A 21,038-nucleotide genomic window follows, 5' to 3' on the forward strand; every position below is an offset into this window, starting at 1 on the left:
GCGTCTATTAGATATTTAAATTGATATTTGACAAATGATAAAAATCTGTAAAACAGGATATCAAGAATAAAGAAACAAGTCATGGCAATTAGTTTTTTTAATTTAATATAGCGCCAATTCACAACAGAAGTATTGTACACATAGAGTAGGTCTAGACCGTACTCTTTATCTCATAAAATTTACAGAGAGAGACCCAACAAATCCCACCATGAGCAAGCACTAGGCGACTGTGGCAAGGAAAAACTTCCTTTAAGAGGCAGAAACCTCGAGCAGAACCGGACTCAAGGTGGGCGGCCATCTGCCTCGACCGGTTGGGTTTAGACAGAGAGAGAGGGGGAGAGGGGGGGTGGGGATGATGATGGTGGTGGTGGTGGGGAGATAGCACGATGCAAATTCCAATTCTGGTGGCTGCCTCTACAGCTCCAGAGGCAGAAATACCTGCAGAGAGCGACAGGAGAAGAGAGAGAGAGAGAGAGAGAGAGAGAGCCTGCGACCTAAAGAGCTCGAGGAGAGAAAAACAGTCAGAGTGATGCAGTAATTTTCAGACAACATTCAGGACAACATGGATTTGACTAATCACTGGGTTTAACGGGTCAGTCTTTCTGGATTTACTGTAGGTTCCGCTGCCGGAAGAAAACTTTACGGATATCAAATGATGAAAGAAAGGCGTGAATCAGGCGTGGAAAGAAAAGAAATTTAGGTATGTTGCGTAGGTGAGAAAGACCCAGATTCTTGGCTGTCATACTTTGAGAAGTTTTATCTGAATTAAGGAGCACGAGGTTTTGAGACTAAAGAACAGACGTGGACGACGAATTTTAACTTTCATGGAGATTTTTTTTAATTTTTGAATTCTCAAACAGGATTACAGCGCACAGTAGCAATACAACCAAAATCTCACGATTTATGACACCACCATAAACAATATAGCACGTTTTTATTTCGTCAGCGTACAGCGTATTCGATTTGTAAAGGATTCGATTTATAAATGAATCCACATGTAGTACCTAATCAATCTCCATTGGCTCATCAGGGTCATCTGCTAGCACAGCATAGAGTATCCTCTCTAGGTATTTGTTTTCTTGTGCTTCCTCCTCAATTCTCTCTAATAAGTTATAATTTCCATTTTCTTTCAGCTTACTTACAAAATCTTTGAATATATTGAGCAGAGGATGGGAATATGCCATCACAATCTTTCTGGACTTTTCATGGTCATACCAGAATCCCCCAGTATGCAAACCAAATACTCTGCCATTAGCATCAAACACTGGGGAGCCAGAGGAGCCATGAGGCATGGTGGAAGTGCTGTAGGTCACTACTTTGTCTGCTTGTTTTCCACCCATTATTATGTCTTGAATTCCTTGTCGTTGGATGCTATCGACTATATTTCTGTCTTTGTGTAGTTGCAAATGATCATTGACAGCCTGTTCCCTCCTCTCTTTCTCAATGATATTTCCACGGTCCACTTTTAGCTCTCCTGCCGGGTAACCAATAATGTGGACCTCGCCGTTCAGAGGCACGGGGCCGAATTTCTGCAGGGCTCCCGGTCGTTTCTCTTCGCGAGAGTTAAGTTGAAGTATGGCGTAATCTAACTCATTATTCATGGCAATCAATTCCACAGTACAGGTGAAGTCACCTGTCTGAGGGTGAAGATCAGCACAATAAAATACAGCTGGTATATCACGCTGCTTAAATAAATGAGCATTAGTCAGGACTAAGTTACCAAACAGCCTGAAGCCAGTTCCCTGACAAACATCGTTGACAGTGATTTTACAAACATCCTTGTCCAGTGGATTCTTTACATATCTGTAATTAAATTCTATAGATATTTTGTAAATCTTATTTCGATTCTTTATCAATTTATTTCCAAAAAAACGAGAGATCTTGCTTATTTGCAAAACAGCACGGAGACACTGAACGTTGTTTTGTTTGACAGCGGGTTTTCCCAGGAAACGTCTCGCAGCAACGTAGAATTTGTCCTCGACGACGACGAAGAACTTAATATCTTCGTTTTTCGATTCCGCTTCTTAGTGATCCGCGTAAAACCCATTAGCGTCGATCGGTAACCGTTCGTTTCAATCAGAGGCATCGGAAAAGATTTTTTCAGTATCTTTCGTCTCTGGTGTTTAGAACGGACCCTAACATTAAATCCAGTTGCTGTTTTACACACCTGTAGGTAGAAAAAGTAGAAGTTAGACGCACTTGTTTTGTTGAAGCTTCTGTTGAAGCTTTCCTGAGCTTATACTTACACGTTTCTTCGTAAAAGAAGAACTGCTGGCTTTCATTGTTTTCTTTTTTTGGTCGTATTTTCACCCAACACCAGGATTATCCTGACAAAAAGAGGCACGTAAGGACATTTTTTAAGATTTGAGCAACTGAAAGAAGAAAAACTCTGACCTTAAATCCCTCTTTCTCACCATTTCATCGTTTAAAACTGACTGTCCAATAAAAGTTTTAGAGGCTGCATTTAAGTAGAAAACATTAAGAGAAAAAATGCAGGTGGTAAAACACAGTCACTAATCAGGCCACAAACCAACACTCACACAGAAAAGCTTGGTAAATGTGGAGCAGTCTGACTGCACGACAAGTCTGAAAACAATGTCACAATTTCCACTGAGCAAAAACTTTGATAAAGGCCTTTTAACACAGTGAATCACATCTCAACAGTATTATGACATATCAAGAGTTAGAGTCATGATAAGTCAAAAATAAGTAAATACAATCAACTAGACACTCTGATTAAACTTACTTACACTTACCATTAAAATGATACAGAAGTAATGGATGACTCTACCTGTAATGATGCTGTAATGATGTATGGATTGTTCTGGTCACAATGGCGCCGGCAGACTGAGAAAATCGACAGTGTTTCCGCCTCCACCTTCACGCAGGTAAACTTCCACTCAGACTGTGGTGGGTCCGTAATTTCTGCTGTATATGTATATATATGTCTAAGGACCTGTGACTAACAGGGGCCTTGAAAATTCAGGTGACCTGTCAAATTACTAACCTATCATAATCACTCATATTATTACTCATGACATTTTCCATTATTAATAGAACAAAGGGTTTGTTTTTTTCTCTTAATTTCGACGAGAACATGAGATGGTTTGGTCTGAACAGAAAGAAAGACAGGAGAAACGAAAGAGGAAAAACAGTGGCTACACGTCATTCTTCACAAGGAACGGTGGGTGTTGTCTGGGAGAGGTGGAAATCAACCTGATACTTTATTTCACAGTGAACAGCTATTCATCATTAGTCATTTCATTCTTGTTATTATTATTGATAATGATATTATTAATAATAATGATAAATATATGTAAAATGATTCAATAACAGTTAACTGGATCTTAACTGAACCTCTCTATTGTTAACTGCAGATGTGACAACATCAACATGTGATTTATTAACATTTATTCAGTACAAAGTTCATAGCAGCAGTCTTGATAAGAAAGCAATGTGTATGTGATTTGGCAAAAGAAAACTGATCAAACCCATTACTGATGTTTGGACGGTGGTTACTGTAGTTACAGGGCACACGCCCATATGCGTGAAATAGTTTACTCCCAAACATCAGCAGCATGGACTATCAGCTGTAGTGACAACCTCAGCTTCGTACAAACCGTACAAACATAATGTAACAGACTTTACAAATGAAACTTCAGCTATATGAAATGTAAACAGGTTTTATGTTCATCACAATTATTTGGACTGAACTGTCCTTTTTGTAATCAATGTGCAAAGAGCTGCAGTTTTCAAAATGCAGATCAAAACCTGTAGGAGAGCAGTTTGAGCAGAAACTCGTTAGTGGAACCAGCGGTGAGGAGTGCAAATAAACCTATGGCACAGGACAAAGTAAAGCAAAGGTCTACGTCAACAAAACGACATGCATGACAGCGACGTTTCCATAAGTTCCAAACCAGACACATCTCCTGTGTCAGATGCTTTGAAAAGATCAAATACTGGATCTGTGCTTGAATACTTTTGCTTAAGTTGGCAGCAGTTTTAGGATCACAGAGTCCTCAGCGCACAGAGACCCAGACCACCTGGGGTCGCTCTGCCGGGACCTGTGCGAGCGTTCAGTCGAAGACCACGTATCGGAGAAACGAAAGACCTGAAAAGCAGCCTGAGTCAGTTCCTTGGAGCGCTGACGTTGACAATTTCCTGCCAAACGTTTGCAGCGCTTTGCTCCACCCCAGTCATACATACAGCGGCGTTCCTCAGGGCTCTACTCGAGGCCCAGTGTGAAGTTAATCCCGTGGACGATACCGATGATGATGGGTTGCCAGGCGACCAGGTATCTGAGCCAGTCGAGCAGCTGCCCGTAGAGGACGTGAGTCTTCTCCCAACTGGAAGGAGACGATGGAATTAAGGAGAACGTTCAGAAAGACGAGCGGTGATCTACGAATGAGACACGACTGCCACTGAAAGTCAGACAGAGATAAAGTCAGCGCTGAAGGTAAAGTAGTAGTAGCTCCCGTGTTTCACAGTTGCAGCTACATCGTTCTTGCTCCAGTGCACCAGTTCCAAAGATTTTTGTTCCTATCAATCATTTACACCCAAACATATAAACACAAGTGCTGGAGCCAGTACTGAGGGGAAACAAAAAATCACAGTTCCCCGCCACTCAGCCAACACCACAGGGACAATAAAAGGATACGGGTTGTTCATCATCCGCTTCAAGTCCACCTTCTCGTTGCAGTATGGACACGTCTGCTTCTTACCCACAATGCACCAGCCGCGGATGCAGAACTCGTGGAATCTGGAGGGGAGGGGCAAGTTAAGGCAGAAAGAGGCGGCAATGGTTTACGAAACACTAAGTAACTGACAAAGCAGAGAGCTCGGAGGGAACAGGTCCCTCAGGGTTAAAGATGATTAAACTGCTGAGTCGTGGAAACTCAACCTCTGAAACACAACTTCCTCATAGAGTCAAGGCTCCACCTTGAAAACTGGAGCATCTCCTGACCTGGATTCACCTCCTGAGGGAGACGGAGACTCCTCCAGTCTCCATCTCACACCTCTGCTGCTTCATCTCTTTACCACTAAGTCACTTAGTAATGTAATGTAATATGACTCAGGCTCAGGATACATGTGACCGCAGGAGAGCTGGTAGGTGTCTTCTATAAATCCCTCCTCCTCCACGTCCACCAGGATCTTCTGACCACACACCGCACAGATGTCGTTGGTCAGGCTCCTGGTGGGCATGCCTCCCTGGTTGTAGTACTGAAAACACACACATACAAGGATTTATTTGGAGGCTGCAAATGGAGGCTATGATCTACAGCTGGACTCCTTATTTACTTACTTTAGTTTGCATTTTCACAAGTGGACACAAATCAAAGAAGCTGTTAGCTATTAGCAGTTCCTGTCTGCAGTGTAGACACAGACAGACAGACAGCGATCTCTGGATTACTTCTATACTGAAGAAATCTTAGGCAAGTGCAAGATTTAGTATCAAGTGATACTGGACTGACAAATGTTCCCGTTAGCTTTGACAGGTTGTACGTATTCATACGTTAGCTAAAGGCTGCTGACTAGTCCTGAAAAGTGAAGTCATTTTTCATGAGGAATCATTTTCCACAGTGTTTCACCCCGATCGTAGAAGCCATGTAGTCGGAGCAGATCTCAGCAAAGTCTCTGCCCATGACTCCGTAGTAAAGACCGTAAAACAACATGATCACACCCACGTCCATGGAGTCCTCCGCCTTGATCCTGCACAGGAACAAACAAACACAGATGACTATCTCTTAGTAAGCAGGAGTAATGAATGTCTTATTATCTGTGGTTAACTGAACTGAGAAACATCTAAATGACAGATCTGTAAAGACTCTACAAGGCCGTTACACATCCATTATATATGAAGAGAGAGAGATCTGCTGTTTAAGCACACTTTCATTTAGAGCACGTTTTACTGCAGGTTTCAGGAATTAATCTGCAGCAGACCTTCATTCTGTCAAACAGCACAGCAGGAAATCACAGGCTGATCTGTTACTGTCATCTGGTGGTGTTATACAGTAGGTGGAGTTTTATATTGGGAACATTTAGGCAGTGAGAAATCTGTTTCCTCACTTCCTTTTCTAGTTTATATAGATCATTTTATTTTTAATTTGGTGGATTATACCGAAGGGAAACCTCCCTGAGAACTTTACAGAATACATCCTCTCCATATGAACTGTAACCAAACAAATCTTTACTTTCTCTACGTCCTGAAAGGAGCAGGACTCAGGCTGACCTGAAGAAGACGTTGAAGCCGAACATGGTGAACATGATGGCCAGGTATCCCAGGACGCCCACCGCATAGCTCAGCTTGTAGATCAACAGGAACCACTTGTACACCATCCTAAGAGATGGATGACAGCGACAGAAAACTATCAACAAGTTTCCAAATATGTAGAAACTGGAGCCACAACTAATGTTTCTTTTTTTGTTTAAGATTGTCCAACCAACAAACCAAACATGTTCTGTTTATTATCAGAGGTGGCTGGTGACCCTCAGGGTTTCAGGACGCCCTCTCCTCTCACCTCGGCGTCCTGCAGGACAGCGGCTTGCGAGTGGCTCTGAAGATGACGTAGCTGGTGACGACGGAGAACATGCCCCACATGGACAGGAACCTCCACCAGTACAGTTTGATGGTGAAGTAAAGGGGGACCACCCACATCTGGACCAGAGTCACCAGCTGAGGAGCAGACAGATTAAGTGAGTTAAACGAACACCCTCCCTGGCGTCTCCCCGTCCCCCTCTCCTGCGCCGCCACCACTCACGTTGTACGAGCGGTGGTGCCGCTGCTTCCACTGCACCAGGACTATCTGAGCCACCACCAGCGTGGCAATGAGGATCAGCACCATCTCTGCGTGCATGGCCTCGTGCCCCCGGTGCTTCACATGTAGACGCTCGTGCTGCACCCTGCCAGGAAACAGACAAAGAGATGATGATGATGAGAGATGCAGATAAACAGCAGGGAGGAGTCAGGCTGAAAGATGCTGGTTTTCATTCACATTCACACGTTGGTTTTTATTATTATTCCAGATGTTGGGGCGTGAAACGGGAAAGAAAGAGGCTCTGCTCACTTCCAGTTTTCTCTGTGTGTCATCTTCAGCAGGTCGTCCTGTATTAAAGAGGGACAGGGACAGAAATAGCATCTCTCAATGGGCAGGTTTATCTGGGTTAATACAACTTGCTGTGCGCTAAATAACAGCTTACGTTTCCTCTTGTCAGTAAAATACAGTAAACTGTTATGGATAATGAAAACAGGCGTTTCATATCTTTGATAATGTGTCTGCTTTGCCACGTTGAAACAGGAGCAGCGCGAGAACCGAAGGCTCGTTCACAGCTGATATAAACTGAGCCGCTGGTCAGCTAGCTAAAGATACGTTAGCCGCCGCTAACCGCTGTTTGTGTTTATCTGGACGTTTAAAGTATAAACCGTGACAGTTTATATCGTGTGATAACATATTATAAAGCCGAGTCTCCTCACCTGGGGGTGTACACCCGCCATTGTTCCACCTGTAGCCTCTCCCGGCGCCGGCAGCTTCCAGACAAACAGCAGCTAAGTTAGCATCGCTCTGACAGCTGCTCCGACAGGCAGCGGTACGGAAGGAGAGGAGGGTCAAAATACTTCACTTAAAATCAGTGATAAAAATCAGTATTCAGACCCAAAAAGGCAATGTTAAAAATACAAGTAAATGTCCTCCATGAAAAATTCTACTTTTTATTAAAGATCCGTTTTGTTTGAGCAGAAAGGTTCACTTTATATCTCTACCAGACTCCATTGAGAAAAACAGCAATTTTACAGAGAACTCAGGAGCTGCTGGAACACCACTGCCTCCATCGGTTTGTTACTGTGTGACACTCCAGTACTCCTGTACTCCTTCACATAACTAAAGTACCACACAATAACACAAACTGCATCAACACCAAAGATTTCTGTCTGCATCAGGCATTTACATTCAAAAACACTGGGAAACAAACCCCAGGATCAACAAACACATGAGCTGATGAATGGCAGAGGAAAGAAGATCACAGACCTGCTTTTAGTTCAACTGAAAACACATTCAAATAGCAGCCAGTTCTCACTTGAATATAGTGCATTGAGTAATTGTTAAAATCTGATTTAACACCATATAATATAGAAAAAAGCACCACACCCTTACTGATCACATCAACAGACAACAGGCTCGTTTAATTAGAACCAGTGATTTCACAAATGAATTGTCTCCATGTCAGAGTAAAGAAACTAGGATTCAACTTTAGTTGGCAACAGTTGGATCTTTATTGATAAAATCATGACTTTAAATGATACAACGTAAGAAAAAAAATCCTCCTCCTGAACCGACAGCTGACAGAATCGATGTAGCGCAGCTCCTCGTCCGTCCTCCACCTGTTGGAAGAAATAAACATTAACAAACCAACCAAACGTTTTGAGCCAATGGACACGACTCGATCTGAGTTCGCTCAGACATCCAAGGAAGGATTGAGCCATCTTTGGTCTGTCGACCTCTGGTGGAAACTACGAATGGCAGGAAAAAGCATCATCACTGCGAACTCCAGGTCTTCAATCTGTACACGGACAGGACACTAATACACTGATTAGATACATACCTGGTTCTAACCATCACCACTGATGAAGTTCTCGTCGACTGGGTGGAAGTAAATGAAGCGCCTTCACACCAGACCTTCACCCTGAAAGTGACATGAAGCAACAGGTTAGCTGTGAAGCTGAGGACAAACAGATTAAATTCACTTCAGTAATTCGCTCAGACATCCAAGGAAGGATTGAGCCATCTTTGGTCTGTCGACCTCTGGTGGAAACTACGAATGGCAGGAAAAAGCATCATCACTGCGACCAGGACTTTGAAGAACAGGTGTTTTAAAACAAAGACATACCAGCTTCTCAAGCTCTGATCCTCAACTCGGTTCACTACTCCACTGGTTCATCTTCGATGGACACGACGTCGCTGCCACCGACACCTTCACCCTGAAAGTCAGACAGAGATAAAGTCAGTTCTGAAGGTGAAGACGTTGCAGGACAAGCTGGATTTTTACTGTTCGCTCAGACATCCAAGGAAGGTTTGGACCGTCTTTGGTCTGTCGACCTCCGGTGGAAACTACGAATGGCAGGAAAATATGTCATCACAGCGAAAAGAGGCGAACACAGTGCCTGACAACAGTATGGACAGGATCCAGGACAGAGAGATCCTTCTAGTCTAACCAGACATCACTTTATATCACCACCAGACTCCACTGACAAAAACAGGAATTTTACCGATACCGTTTACAAAAATATGCATGTTTTTACTGGAACTGATCCCACATCAGTTCAAGTAACAGACAGTACTGGGTCTAACAGAAACTGATCTCACCTGTCTCCAGGTTCAGTGGATGTGATCCATCTCTGCCTTTTGAGGAATCAGTCCTGTGGTCCATCCTGACGGAGTCAAGCGGTTTCTCTACGGTGTCCCTGAAGGTCATTCTCTGTGGTGAATGCTGTGAACCTGTTGGGACAGTTATAGCGTTAAAGAGAAAGCTTCTCATTCGACAGAGTAAAATAAAATCAGTGCACAACAAAAGATCACGGTACTCGTCATCGATGACAAACAGACGTTAACCTGAACCTTTGGATCAATATAAAACCACTAATCCTCCATTTTGAGCAGGTAACATGCTGCTTTGTTGTAAAAATAAGCGCTCAGACATCCAAGGAAGGTTTGGACCATCTTTGGTCGTTAGACCTCTGGTGGAAACTACGAATGGCAGGAAAAGGCATCATCACAGCGCAGGAAAAGCAACTCTGCTGCAGGGCGTTCAGCCGAGGCAGAGGTTAACTGACCTGCTGCAGGTGAAGGCGCCAGCGGGTCAGGTGGTGCCGGACTCCTCCAACACCCAGCAGTGTTTCTACTCTGGAAATAAAACAACAGGCTTTAGATTCACAGGAGTCCTTCATTCATTTATCAAACATCCAGTGTTCTCAGGTTACAACTTCTCAAATGTAAATTAATTACATTAAATCTCTACTTGTGTCAAATATTTAAGGTGTCTGGTTCCTTTAAGACATAATAGACTTTTCAGTTTTCTTCAGCAATTTACCAATTCATCTAAAAATAAAGGAAATCCACCTAAAACAAGCAGATTAATTAGATTAATTTCAACTTTATAAGTATAAAGTTAAAGTACTGACATAAATGACAGGTTATAAAGATGTAAAACATGTTCTCAGGCCTTGAATATAAGGTTATATTCAGTTATATTAATATCCATGATGCTAAATGCTGGTCTGGGACTTGGTATCAGCTGAACTGTTCACAGCAACTTCACCACGTGTTCAGCTGCAGGAAACTACTGAACCTGAAATTTTAATCCTTGGATTTCATTCATTTAATTCTCTTTAAAAAGTTAGTTTTACCTTCTCTGACTAAACCCTGCGGAACTCACAAGTTACAGCAGCTTTCAGTTACATTTCAGGCTAATTTTACAAATTTTCTCACGGAGACTTGGGTTAAATTAATGTAATTAATAACCGTGGCTGTGAATCGGTTGTTTATCTTCAGATAAATGGTTAAAACGTTGAATAATCTCCACAGGTGTGAAATTTCTTGTGAGGTCCAACGTGGGGAAACTTCAGCTCTGTCGGTAACAATCCTCGACCATCCGTAAAATAAACTCCTCATCTACGCTAAATATCACCAGCTAATGTTTCCACACACTGTGATTAATAATTACAAGTTTCTATTTCAGGTTTAAAGGGAAGATTTTAACCATATTTACCAGGTAAAATCGGTGCCAGCCTTCGAAGTCGTCTGATCTTCGTCTCCAACAGCAACAAATGATTTAAAAACGAGTTTCCGCTGCTTTTTGTTCCATCATGGCGGATGTGAAACTGCGTCATGACGCGTTCCCGCCTCCTGCTGGAGCGGAGGGCGAACTGCGACATTACAACACAGGGTTTTTCAAAAGAGTTACATTTTATACCAAATTAAAACGAATACAAACCATAAAAACGGGTTTTAGGAATGTTTATTAACAACGTATCATTTTGTTTGTTTATAATAATACGTGGAAATTAGACAAATGCAATATAAACCGTTACATTCATAATAGATAATCAAAAAATGAAAAAAATATTTTGTAACATTTTATAATATGTCATGAGCGGTTCATTAAAAGTTACTGCTCATTCAACAGTAGAACTTAATTTCAAAATAAAACAAATATTACATTTAAAAAAACCTGATACATATTTTGGAATTGAGAACTAACAAAAAAAACCTAACTAACTAACAATAATACACATTCAGTAATGTCAAGCAATATAAAATTATTTCAATTTAATTATAATTCTACAATGATACAGTAGAATCTAATGGGAAATCATATTTTTATCTAATAATAATATAATAACTGATGCAGTATTAATACATCTCAGCTCAGAGGGGAGAGAGACACTGTGATAAATAGAGAGAGAGAGAGAGAGCGAGTCATACGCCCACACCATCAGATAACTGAGCGACAGATCAACCAATCAGCTCTCTCCTTTTCTAAACTCTGTCTCCAGATTGGTGGATGCTGCAGTAAGCCCCTCCCCCCCTGCTCTCCCCACCCTCAGCCTGGTGGTGCTGCTGCTGCTGCAAGCTGCTGGTGTTGCCGTGACGATGATATCCTCCCCTCCCCTCACTCACACACACACACACACACACACTCACAGGAGAGGAGAGGGAGCAAACAAGACGCTATCATGACGCGATGGCTTCAGGCTGGAAAACACACACTCACACTCATCGCCTGCGTCTCAGGGAAACAGGGTGAGTGCTGGCTTCCCTTTTTTTTTGGGCGGAGAGGACAGGGATGGATGGATGGATGGATGGATGGGATGGATGGGTGGATGGGTGGATGGGTGGAGGGATGGAGGAATGTTTGGGGATGACAGCAGCATCTGTAGCACGGTGGGAGGGAGGGCAGAGTGGAGAGAGTGAGGAAGGATGGAGGAAACGAGGAGGGCCAGATTGCAGGATGAACGAGGGTGGAGGGAGGCCGGCACACACTGATCCACCTCAGCTTTAGAGCAAATACAAAGGTGTGTGTGTGTGTGTGTGTGTGTGTGTGTGTGTGCTCTCAGGCCTGTGTGTGCTGCAGGTTAGCATCCTGTGTGCTAACAGTAACAGGAGCTACGTCACGTCTGAGAACAGAAACTGGGCTGAGCCTCTCTGATTCTTACAGCCGTGTATGTGGACAGATAACTGGACAGACTGGACCCAGGCCCAGGGACCCGACAGGGACCAGAGCCTCTGCAGGAGGAGACAGTCAGTATTTCTTATTGCAAAGTCAATCAAACTACAAAGAGGCACAACACGACCACAAAGACACAAAACAACAAGAAACAGAACAGCTGCAAAAAGACAAAGAGACACAAATGTCCATGGGAAGATATCAAGAGACAACAAGGAGACATAAAACAGCCACAAATTCAAATAACTACAGATGCAAAACAGCCACAAAGAGACATAAGACGACTACAAAGAGACACACAGCCACAAACCAACCACACATTTCTAAACACATTTTCTTAAGTCACAGACTCTCTGATGACTCAGGAGGACAACGTTAAAATGTTGTGGAATTTCTGGAAGTGTTCGTGTGAAACAACTTTTTATAATCAAATCTTAATTTAAAGGAGAAATAAAGTGGGTTGTGTGACCTCCATGAAGAACGAGTGATGAAAACAAGGAGAAAAACAGACACAAAGAGACGAGTGACCATGAACGTTCCCATGGGAATACATGAAGAAAGATCAGATTACCTGTGTGTGTGTGTGTGTGTGTGTGTGTGTGTGTGTGTGTGTGACGTCACATCAGATTTACTGACGAGTTCTTTAGAAACCGGTCTCTGGTTTACAGTCCTGTGTCGACCTGCTGCTGCAGGACTTTCTGGTTGTTGCCTGTTTGATTTGACGTGTCTGTTGTTTGTACGAGTGAGTTTTCCTCCTGTTCACCAGCATTTCTCTTTACTGCTGAAGAAAATCTGCAGTGAAAATGAAAATATTTACTGTATGCTCGGCCACAAATCATTTCTTGTTTCACCGGCTGAAGTGAAAATAATTAGTGGCCATGGAAACCTACTCAGTGTACAGAGGAATGAGCTGTTAGCTCTTAATCTGATTTGTCATCAAAGAGTTGCTCAGGTTGTAAAAGGAAAAGGGGGATTTAATACCTGCTGTTCCCATTCAGATACTTCTGATGTGCCTCTCAGCAAGGCACCGGGCCTCGATGTGCTCCAGCAGCTTCAAGGCTTCAGATACAGAGCAGCTCCATAAATGAATGATTATATCACAGTAAAGATCCTGCACCGCAGACTTCTATCACCCTGACCTGTGACGAACATTACACTGGGCAGCTCAGTGTGTCAGGGCCGTAAACACACACACACACACACACACACACGACTGTATGCTTGTGAGGACTCTTCCTGACTTAAAAATGATCATATGAAAAGTTTGAACACACCAGTCGTCAGTAGCTACAGGTGAACAGGTGAACAGGTGAACAGGTGACGATCACAGGTTTGGTTTGATCCGTTGTTAGGTTTCTATGTGTAAAACAACCCTTAAAGTTGTAACTCTTGAGACTACAGCTACAGCTGGTTTAAAAATGACAAACACGCTGCGTTTCCTGTGGCTGCTTCACAATAAAAGCCTCCACCTGGACGAACAGCAACAAGCGTTGTGTTAGCATCAGCAGCTCTGATCCAGCTGTAGGAGAGTGAAGTGTAAACAGTGAGGCTGAAACAATCACCTGACGTTTCCTGTCCAGTGCAGTGTGGGAGAACAGACATGTACAGACATAACACCTGATTCCTGACGGGTCAGTGAAGCATCACAGTGAACCTGACGCTGATGTTTTAAAGTCAAACAGTTCATGTTTGTTCATATGGTAAGAACAAATGTTGGACAACAAACACAAACAAAAAACAACAACAAAAAAAAGAGAAAGAGAGAAAGGGGTCATTTGTCTCTCCGTCTATAAGTGACGGTTACAGACAGTCACCACTGTGTCACAAGACACAAACACACACACACACACACACACCCTGCAGAGAGAGCCTCGCTGTCGCCCCATAATCCTTTGCAGCTTTGTACTGCAGAGAATCCCTGAATGAAAGTGTGGGGGTGTAGCACTTATCTGTGTGTGTGTGTGTGTGTGTTTCTGTGTTTATGTCGGTGTGTTAAATGTATTTGTCGCCATTCTGAGGATGTGTGTATGTGTGTGTGTGTGTGTGTGTGTGTTGAGGTTTGTGTATTAGTGTGTGTCTTCATGTCAGGCAGGCTGAGCAGAATATTTGGGGGAGGAGGTGTAAAAACAGGATTATGTACAAGATGACAGGGAACTCATGTCCATACCCCCCCCTTATAAATTATTCACAAGAATATTCACATTTCACACACACACACACACACACACACACACACACACACACACACACACACACACACACACAGAGAAGGGTTAAAAATATTACAAAATTCTTGTCTTTTGTAATAATTCAGCTGTAAAATAACCAAGAACAAACAAACATCATATATATGCACATGAAGAATAAAACAGTAAAACCAAAACAGAAAATGTTTGATAAAATTGAATTTGTTGGATCCAGTGTATTTAGTGTTTTAGATTTTTTATTTCTGTTTCCCAGTTTCACAAATTTCCCTCTGAACACGTCTCAGGATCCTCGTGGCACCGCTCACATTTTAGATTCATTCAAAGACTCACACTGATCCCACATCATCCTCATCATCATCATCATCATCATCATATCACGTCACTCAGACTGTGACCTGGTCCTCAGACTGTGACCTGGTCCTCAGACTGTGACCTGGTCCTCAGACTGTGACCTGGTCCTCAGACTGTGACCTGGTCCTCTGTACGTCGTCTGCTCTGCACACCAGCCTATATTTAGGCTTTCAGGATTAAAGGGCCTGCGATTGCTTCAACTTTCCATCGTATCTCTTCCTCTTCCTCGCCCCTCCCCTCCCCATGCGGTCTGTTACCATGGAAACCACAGCCTCCCTCCCTCTGTCTGTTTCTCCATCACTTTGAAGACATTTTGGTGACCTACATTTTCTGCTCCTAAAAGCTCTTTATTAGTCTTCTGCTGCTAGGTGCTACACCTTCCACCACCTCCTGCCCCCCCCACCCAGCTCCTCACCCCGTCTGCGGACTGTACCATCTGTCCCTGGACAGGTTCTTGTTGTGGACTGGACCATCTGGGAGTTAGCTGCAGTGAACTGATTCACCACCTGGAAGGAACATATGGACATTCCTATAGTTGGGGAGACAGACTGGGAATGTTTGTGTGTGTTTATTCTGTTGCCTGTGTTTTACTGTCTGCACATGAAAACATCCAAAGAGCTTTATTACATTTATTGAATCTACCTGATTGTACAAGTATGACAGTTGATGAAGTGTTGATTTGTTTTAATCCATGTTTATCTGACTGACCATCTAATCCTCATCCCTCTCTGTTCTCCGCAGGACACAGCAGAGTCTGTCCTCAATCTGAACCCTCTGTGAATTAAATCAACGCCAAGGTCCGTCGCTTCCCCCAAAATCAGACCTAAAGAGGATTGGACCGCTGCTCACTTACTCTTTTTGTGTGCTTTCTGGGAGATGTATATATCACTCCAGGACTAGATGACACATGGAAGCAGAGGGATGTATTAAATGGACAGTTTGTGGATTTCAGGACGCCTGCACCCTCTTTTTAACCCAACAGGAATGTAATGGAATAATGCTTCATTGACTGCAAATAAAGGGCATGTCTCAAAGTGTAGCCCCTCCTTTTAGCAGCAGAGAGAGCTTTGACAAAAGTAGATGATTGTACACTGACATTCCTGAAACTCGACGTCTACATCTGAATTTCCAGCGCTCTTTTCTGGGTGCTGTGTCCCGCAGTAAGGAGGATACGTGGATGTTTAATCCCTCAGATTTGGGGGTGTGTCTGAATGTTTGGCCTCTTCTTCGACATGCCTCTCCAAGGATCCCACATGTGCCAGGAGCTGCCGTAAGGAGTGTTTGAATGTTTTGGCTCTAAGTCGCAGCTCCAGGATGGAATGAAGTGTGAGACGAGACGTTTACAAAAGTACACAATACAACCAGACAGTAGGAATACTTGTATCTGAACATCCAGCCCCTCCCCCTGGCCGCAGTGTGGAATAAGGGGTGTGTTCGGAGGTTCACCCCCACCAGGCTGCCACTCGCAGATGGAGGCCCACCAACACTCCCCAGATAGCAGCAGTGAGGAGTGCACCGTCCTGGAGGCTCCGCCTGGCAAGAACACCTGCCCGCAACATGCAGGGAAGGTAGGGATGCAACACGGATAATAAATAAATTACGTTAAAAATACCAAACTGCAGTTTGACAAAACAGCCAGAAACCCAACTCTTTGTTGGGTTCAGGTTGCAAGAGTCATTTTAAAATCCCTCTCTCTTCTCTTTCATCTCCAGGTGGCTGAGATGTACTGTTCGGCCTGCGAGTGTGCGCTGTGTGAGGACTGTATGTCGGACCATGAGGAGCATCCTAAGGTGCCCCTCAGCCAGGCCCTGGAGCAGCACCGCAGCAGCCTGCAGGAGAGGCTGGGGATCGTCCAGAACAGGTACAGGGGGCAGTGGGAACCACAAATACACTCACAACAGTGCAACAGAAAAAAAAAAATAAATATTGCAAAATGTTATTTCTATTTTACATCAGTACTATAAGCTAAATATACACAAAGTATCAAAAGTAAAAGCATTAATTATGCTGAGAAATGTTCCCTGTAAGTGAGATATTTTGTAGATAATAATCATTAAAACATGGTTTCAGTAATGTCAATGTTAGTGTTGGCTGAATCATATTTTATATATTAATATGTTTTGTGTGTAAAATGTCAATCTGCAAAGCAACTTAAAATGTGAAACATGTACAATATTTCCCTCTGAACTGTAGTGAAGCAGAAGAATAGAGTGAGAGTATAGTATGAGAATACACAAATAAAGTAATAAGTATCTAAAAAACGTATTAGGGACATGTACTGCGTTAAATCCCCCTGCTGCATAAAGACACAGAGGCTGACATCTGGTGGACAGACAGGGAAATGCAGGACTATTTATCTGGGTATGGAGCTGAGAGGACAACGTTTTAATTCCTAAATAAAATAACATTACGTGGGTTACATGTCTGACTATATGTGGTAAACAGAGGATTTAGAGAGGGTAACCTGGCGTGTTGATGTAGAAAGAAATTTAAATTCCCTCTGCGTGTCCTGTATCCCTCCAGACTCCCTCAGATTTCAGACGCCCTGTCCTTCGTCAAGGAGATCCTCCAGCAGCTGTCCAATCAGAGAACTTCCATTGAAGAGGACATCCAGTCGAGCTTCGAGGACCTGCACAAGCAGCTGGATGTCCGGAAGAGCGTTCTGCTGATGGAGTTGGAGGTCACATATGGACTCAAACAGAAGGTGGACTGGAAGATTTTTTGGGGCCTTTTACAAGATTTTGGTTTTCAGGCATAATTTAAGATTATCAATAAATGAATGAATGAATTGTGTTGAAAAGTGCCTCCTCTCCACACCAAACAAAACAATAAAAATGTAATTAGTGGTGTCTCTCTTTGTGGTCAGGTCCTGCAGGCCCAGGTAGACAGCCTTATTCGGGGAGAGGGGGACATCACTGCTACCTGTACCCAGACAGAGGAGGCTCTGGCTGGGGAGGCGTGTGTGGCAAGCCTGCAGGCAGAGAGGGAGCTGGCCGAGAGGCTGGCGGAGCTGGCCGGCCTCGGCCTACCCTGTCAGCCGGAGGAGAACGACCAGCTGGATCTGGTGATGGAGACAGACGGGCTGAGGAAGTCCATCCACAACCTTGGGACCATCGTCACTACCAGGTGAGACCGTGGTGACACAGGCCTGTGCTAAGTAAGCGTTTTCACATTTAACACCATTTAACCCTCATCTTCCTCATCTCCCTCAGTGCGGTGGCAAGTCAGAGTGAAGCCATGGGTGCTGGCCTGGAGCAGTGCATTGTGGGACATCCCGCCTCAGTTACCATAGTAACAAGAGACAAGTCAGGGGGAGCCTGCAAGAGTGGGAATGCGATCCTGTCAGCTGAGGTTCATTTTATGCCCAGAGTCAAATACAGTCAACTGTTGAGCACTTCTGTGGACACATTCATAGAAAACTTAAAACATTAACCATGTGTCATTCCAGGTGTTCACTCCAGATGGCAGCATAGTGGACGGTGAAATAGTGGACCACAAGAATGGGACCTATGAGTTTGTGTACACGGTGCCGAAGGAGGGCAACTTCGCATTGGCTCTCCGTCTGTACGACCAGCACATCAAGGGCAGTCCTTTCAAACTGACTGTCACCAGAGCCTTAGAGGCAGAAGTAGAGGTGGGTGGAGGGTGTGTGTGTAAAAAAGATGAATGTCCTCTTTTCTCTTGGCCGACACAGCCTCAGCTGTGATGTACAGCTAAGGCCAGGGTATGTTGAGAGAGTTCAAACCCAATTTGTTTTCTAATTTACATGAAATATTAAAAAGCTGAACATGATTTAATCAACCCTGTGATAGAATGGCTTGTTCTGCATGCTGCAAATATATTACCCAAACACCTGAAATGAATACTTGTAAGCAATGTATTTTCTGGCTATCACTGTCTCTCCAGGTGTCTCCCTCCACCACCACGGCAACCAACTCAGCAGCCAATGCCACTCCATCCACAGGCTCCTCCGAGGGGGCCAAGAGACGAGGGAAGTCCCCTGGGCAGAAGAAGAAGGGCTCCAAAAGGGCCAGCAGCGCCCTGGGCACCCCTCGACGTAAAACTCAGAACCCCATTGAGGATGACCTCATCTTTAGGATCGGTGAGACATTTGTCTGGACAGAATAATGCAGATCTTGAAAATTACTTGTTGAAAATCTAAATTTGAGCAACTGGGTAGAGCCAGGTTGATCCTGGCTTGCTCCAGTTATTGCTGTCTGTTTCCAGTATTGCAGTGCATGAAACAAACATCTCTACATCCCTTGAATAAACAAGTCTGAAAAAAATGACGGAACAGAGGCTTGAAATCAGTTTCTCTCTTTAGGAACAAAGGGGAGGAATAAAGGAGAGTTCACCAACCTTCAAGGAGTGGCTGCCTCCTCCACCGGCAGGATACTGATTGCCGACAGCAACAATCAGTGTGTCCAGGTAAAAAAACATTTTCTCTGTTTGAGGGGTCAGACTTGGTTGTAGGTTAAAGGTCAAAGTTAGGTTTAGGTCACAGGGTAAAGAATGCATTATGTCTATGAGAGTCTTCATCAGTGCCTCCCCCACTCTAGATTTTCTCCAATGAGGGGGAATTCAAGAGTCGTTTTGGGGTTCGGGGACGGTCGCCTGGGCAACTGCAACGCCCAACAGGTGTGGCCGTGCATCCCAGTGGTGACATCATCATTGCCGACTATGACAACAAGTGGGTCAGCATCTTCTCCTGCGAGGGCAAGTTCAAGGTACGTGGTATGATAAAGCTGAGGATGATGATTCTTTAGGACTTGAACTGACTTGAAACTAGAATTTGAGCATCAGAATAGTATATAAAGTATATTTTATCTTCGTCCTCATTGATTGTATTGGATGTCCATCAGGCGAAACTTGGCTCCGGCAGACTTATGGGGCCAAAGGGCGTATCCGTGGACCAGAATGGTCATGTGATTGTGGTTGACAACAAGGCGTGCACCGTCTTCATCTTCCAGCTGACTGGCAAACTCATCACCAAGTTTGGTAGTCGAGGCAACGGTGACAAGCAATTTGCAGGTAGTGATTGTCCACAGCAATAAACTTTCAGATCAGGCAAAGTGTCAGATTAAGTCTGATCTGAAAACAAGTCAAGCATAAACAATTGGAGCAGTTAAAGCAGCAGATGAAATGTGAGCTCTTAAAGCACCTGAAGGTGTTGACGTGTTACTTAAGGTGTAAGCAGTGACGTATAAGTCATGAGAGCAAATGAAGTGTGAATTGAAGTATAATCACTAAAAGCCCAACCTGTTTTTGTTGTTTCTGTGTTCCTGTCCTGAAGGTCCACACTTTGCAGCTGTGAACAAGAACAATGAGATCATTGTGACTGACTTCCATAACCACTCAGTCAAGGTACTGGCTGTCTACTGTTATCCAGGTGAACTAGCAGATATTAAATGTTTTGCTGAAGGAAACATTCATTCTGATTCTGCTTCTCTTTCTCTGACCTGGTCAGGTTTTCACCCCCGAGGGAGAGCTGGTGTTAAAATTTGGCTCAAATGGTGAGGGAAACGGCCAGTTCAACGCTCCCACTGGTGTAGCTGTGGACGTTAATGGAAACATCATCGTAGCTGACTGGGGCAATAGCAGAATACAGGTACAATAGTGCTGTACAGAGATTGTCAACATGTAAAGATAAGAAGTCCCTTCTAGGAAAACTACTGCCAATTATCAAAAATGTTCTGTCCTTGTTCAAACATTTCCAGGGTTTTTGACGGCAGTGGTTCCTTCCTCTCCTACATCAACACGTCAGCGGACCCTCTGTACGGACCCCAAGGTCTGGCTCTGACCTCAGACGGACATGTGGTAGTGGCCGACTCTGGCAACCACTGCTTCAAAGTCTACCGCTACCTACAATGATGGAGGCTTGGGATGGAGAAGTGAAGCGGAGGCAGAGGAGATGGTCGGTGGGAGTAGTTGTTGAAAAGGCGAGATACGATGCACGATGTCAAATTTTAGGAATTACTGCATGAACCTCTATTTCTGACTTAAACAATGGAAGGAGGGATGGCTGGAAACAAGGAAAACAATAAGGATTAGCAGACCCATCAATACATCACAAGACTGCAATTAATAAAAAAGCTAATCTTGACATCTTTGAATGAAACAGTGGATAGCAGGAGATGGAGGCACCAACACTGGTCTTTGAACTATATCCTTTTAAAAGTCTGAAGAGCGTTAAGTGGCAGATAAGTAAAGGAAAGATAAAAATTCTCTACCAAATGGGATACATGATGATAAAGCCCCTCTAAG

General features: G+C 43.8%; 3 protein-coding genes, 1 long non-coding RNA gene and 4 other non-coding genes across 8 annotated transcripts; 1 reads left to right on the forward strand and 7 right to left on the reverse strand.

Moving 5' to 3' along the window:
• Window positions 1-88: 88 nt before the first annotated feature.
• Window positions 89-2,422, reverse strand: LOC108885870 (uncharacterized). The gene is made up of 3 exons (XM_051067061.1): window positions 2,415-2,422; window positions 2,311-2,327; window positions 89-2,023 (listed from the first exon to the last, which is right to left on the reverse strand). Exons 1-3 carry the CDS (start codon window positions 2,420-2,422, stop codon window positions 1,005-1,007), a joined length of 1,044 nt encoding a protein of 347 aa, XP_050923018.1. The 3' UTR covers window positions 89-1,004.
• Window positions 2,423-3,394: 972 nt separating this feature from the next.
• On the reverse strand, window positions 3,395-7,601 carry LOC108885867 (RING finger protein 175). Its single transcript, XM_018680350.2, has 9 exons — window positions 7,472-7,601; window positions 7,065-7,102; window positions 6,759-6,900; window positions 6,519-6,673; window positions 6,230-6,337; window positions 5,589-5,709; window positions 5,087-5,220; window positions 4,658-4,759; window positions 3,395-4,346 (listed from the first exon to the last, which is right to left on the reverse strand). The coding sequence occupies exons 1-9, from the start codon at window positions 7,490-7,492 to the stop codon at window positions 4,226-4,228; spliced, it is 942 nt and encodes a 313-aa protein (XP_018535866.1). The 5' UTR covers window positions 7,493-7,601; the 3' UTR covers window positions 3,395-4,225.
• Window positions 7,602-8,360: 759 nt separating this feature from the next.
• LOC108885869 (uncharacterized) lies at window positions 8,361-10,095 on the reverse strand. The gene is made up of 5 exons (XR_007809459.1): window positions 9,824-10,095; window positions 9,357-9,488; window positions 8,881-8,971; window positions 8,596-8,676; window positions 8,361-8,503 (listed from the first exon to the last, which is right to left on the reverse strand). It is a non-coding gene; the product is annotated as an uncharacterized LOC108885869 (long non-coding RNA).
• LOC127139288 (small nucleolar RNA SNORD14) lies at window positions 8,445-8,537 on the reverse strand. Its single transcript, XR_007809460.1, has one exon. It is a non-coding gene; the product is annotated as a small nucleolar RNA SNORD14 (small nucleolar RNA).
• LOC127139289 (small nucleolar RNA SNORD14) lies at window positions 8,747-8,839 on the reverse strand. Its single transcript, XR_007809461.1, has one exon. It is a non-coding gene; the product is annotated as a small nucleolar RNA SNORD14 (small nucleolar RNA).
• Window positions 9,043-9,135, reverse strand: LOC127139290 (small nucleolar RNA SNORD14). The gene has a single exon (XR_007809462.1). It is a non-coding gene; the product is annotated as a small nucleolar RNA SNORD14 (small nucleolar RNA).
• LOC127139291 (small nucleolar RNA SNORD14) lies at window positions 9,679-9,771 on the reverse strand. The gene has a single exon (XR_007809463.1). It is a non-coding gene; the product is annotated as a small nucleolar RNA SNORD14 (small nucleolar RNA).
• A 1,486-nt stretch (window positions 10,096-11,581) lies between the features above and the next one.
• LOC108885868 (tripartite motif-containing protein 2-like) lies at window positions 11,582-20,645 on the forward strand. The gene is given in 14 exon segments (XM_051067060.1): window positions 11,582-11,792; window positions 15,516-16,342; window positions 16,487-16,635; window positions 17,298-17,478; window positions 17,641-17,900; window positions 17,987-18,125; window positions 18,223-18,408; window positions 18,681-18,876; window positions 19,099-19,202; window positions 19,334-19,501; window positions 19,637-19,805; window positions 20,068-20,138; window positions 20,242-20,390; window positions 20,492-20,645. Coding segments are annotated over 13 exon segments (2,025 nt in total). The 5' UTR covers window positions 11,582-11,792; window positions 15,516-16,243.
• Window positions 20,646-21,038: the final 393 nt, after the last annotated feature.

Source organism: Lates calcarifer, unplaced genomic scaffold (assembly GCF_001640805.2).
Source record: "Lates calcarifer isolate ASB-BC8 unplaced genomic scaffold, TLL_Latcal_v3 _unitig_1043_quiver_1059, whole genome shotgun sequence".
In the NCBI taxonomy this organism is placed as follows: Eukaryota; Metazoa; Chordata; class Actinopteri; family Centropomidae; genus Lates; species Lates calcarifer.

What these genes read in the sequence shown, in the direction of transcription:
- LOC108885867 (XM_018680350.2), bottom strand. Translation starts at nt 7,492, where the DNA reads ATGGCGGGTGTACACCCCCAG. An exon ending in TGGCGGGTGTACACCCCCAG is followed by an intron (nt 7,103 to 7,471) that starts GTGAGGAGACTC and finishes TCTTTAATACAG; the next exon opens with GACGACCTGCTGAAGATGAC. An exon ending in CTGTCCTGCAGGACGCCGAG is followed by an intron (nt 6,338 to 6,518) that starts GTGAGAGGAGAG and finishes TCCATCTCTTAG; the next exon opens with GATGGTGTACAAGTGGTTCC.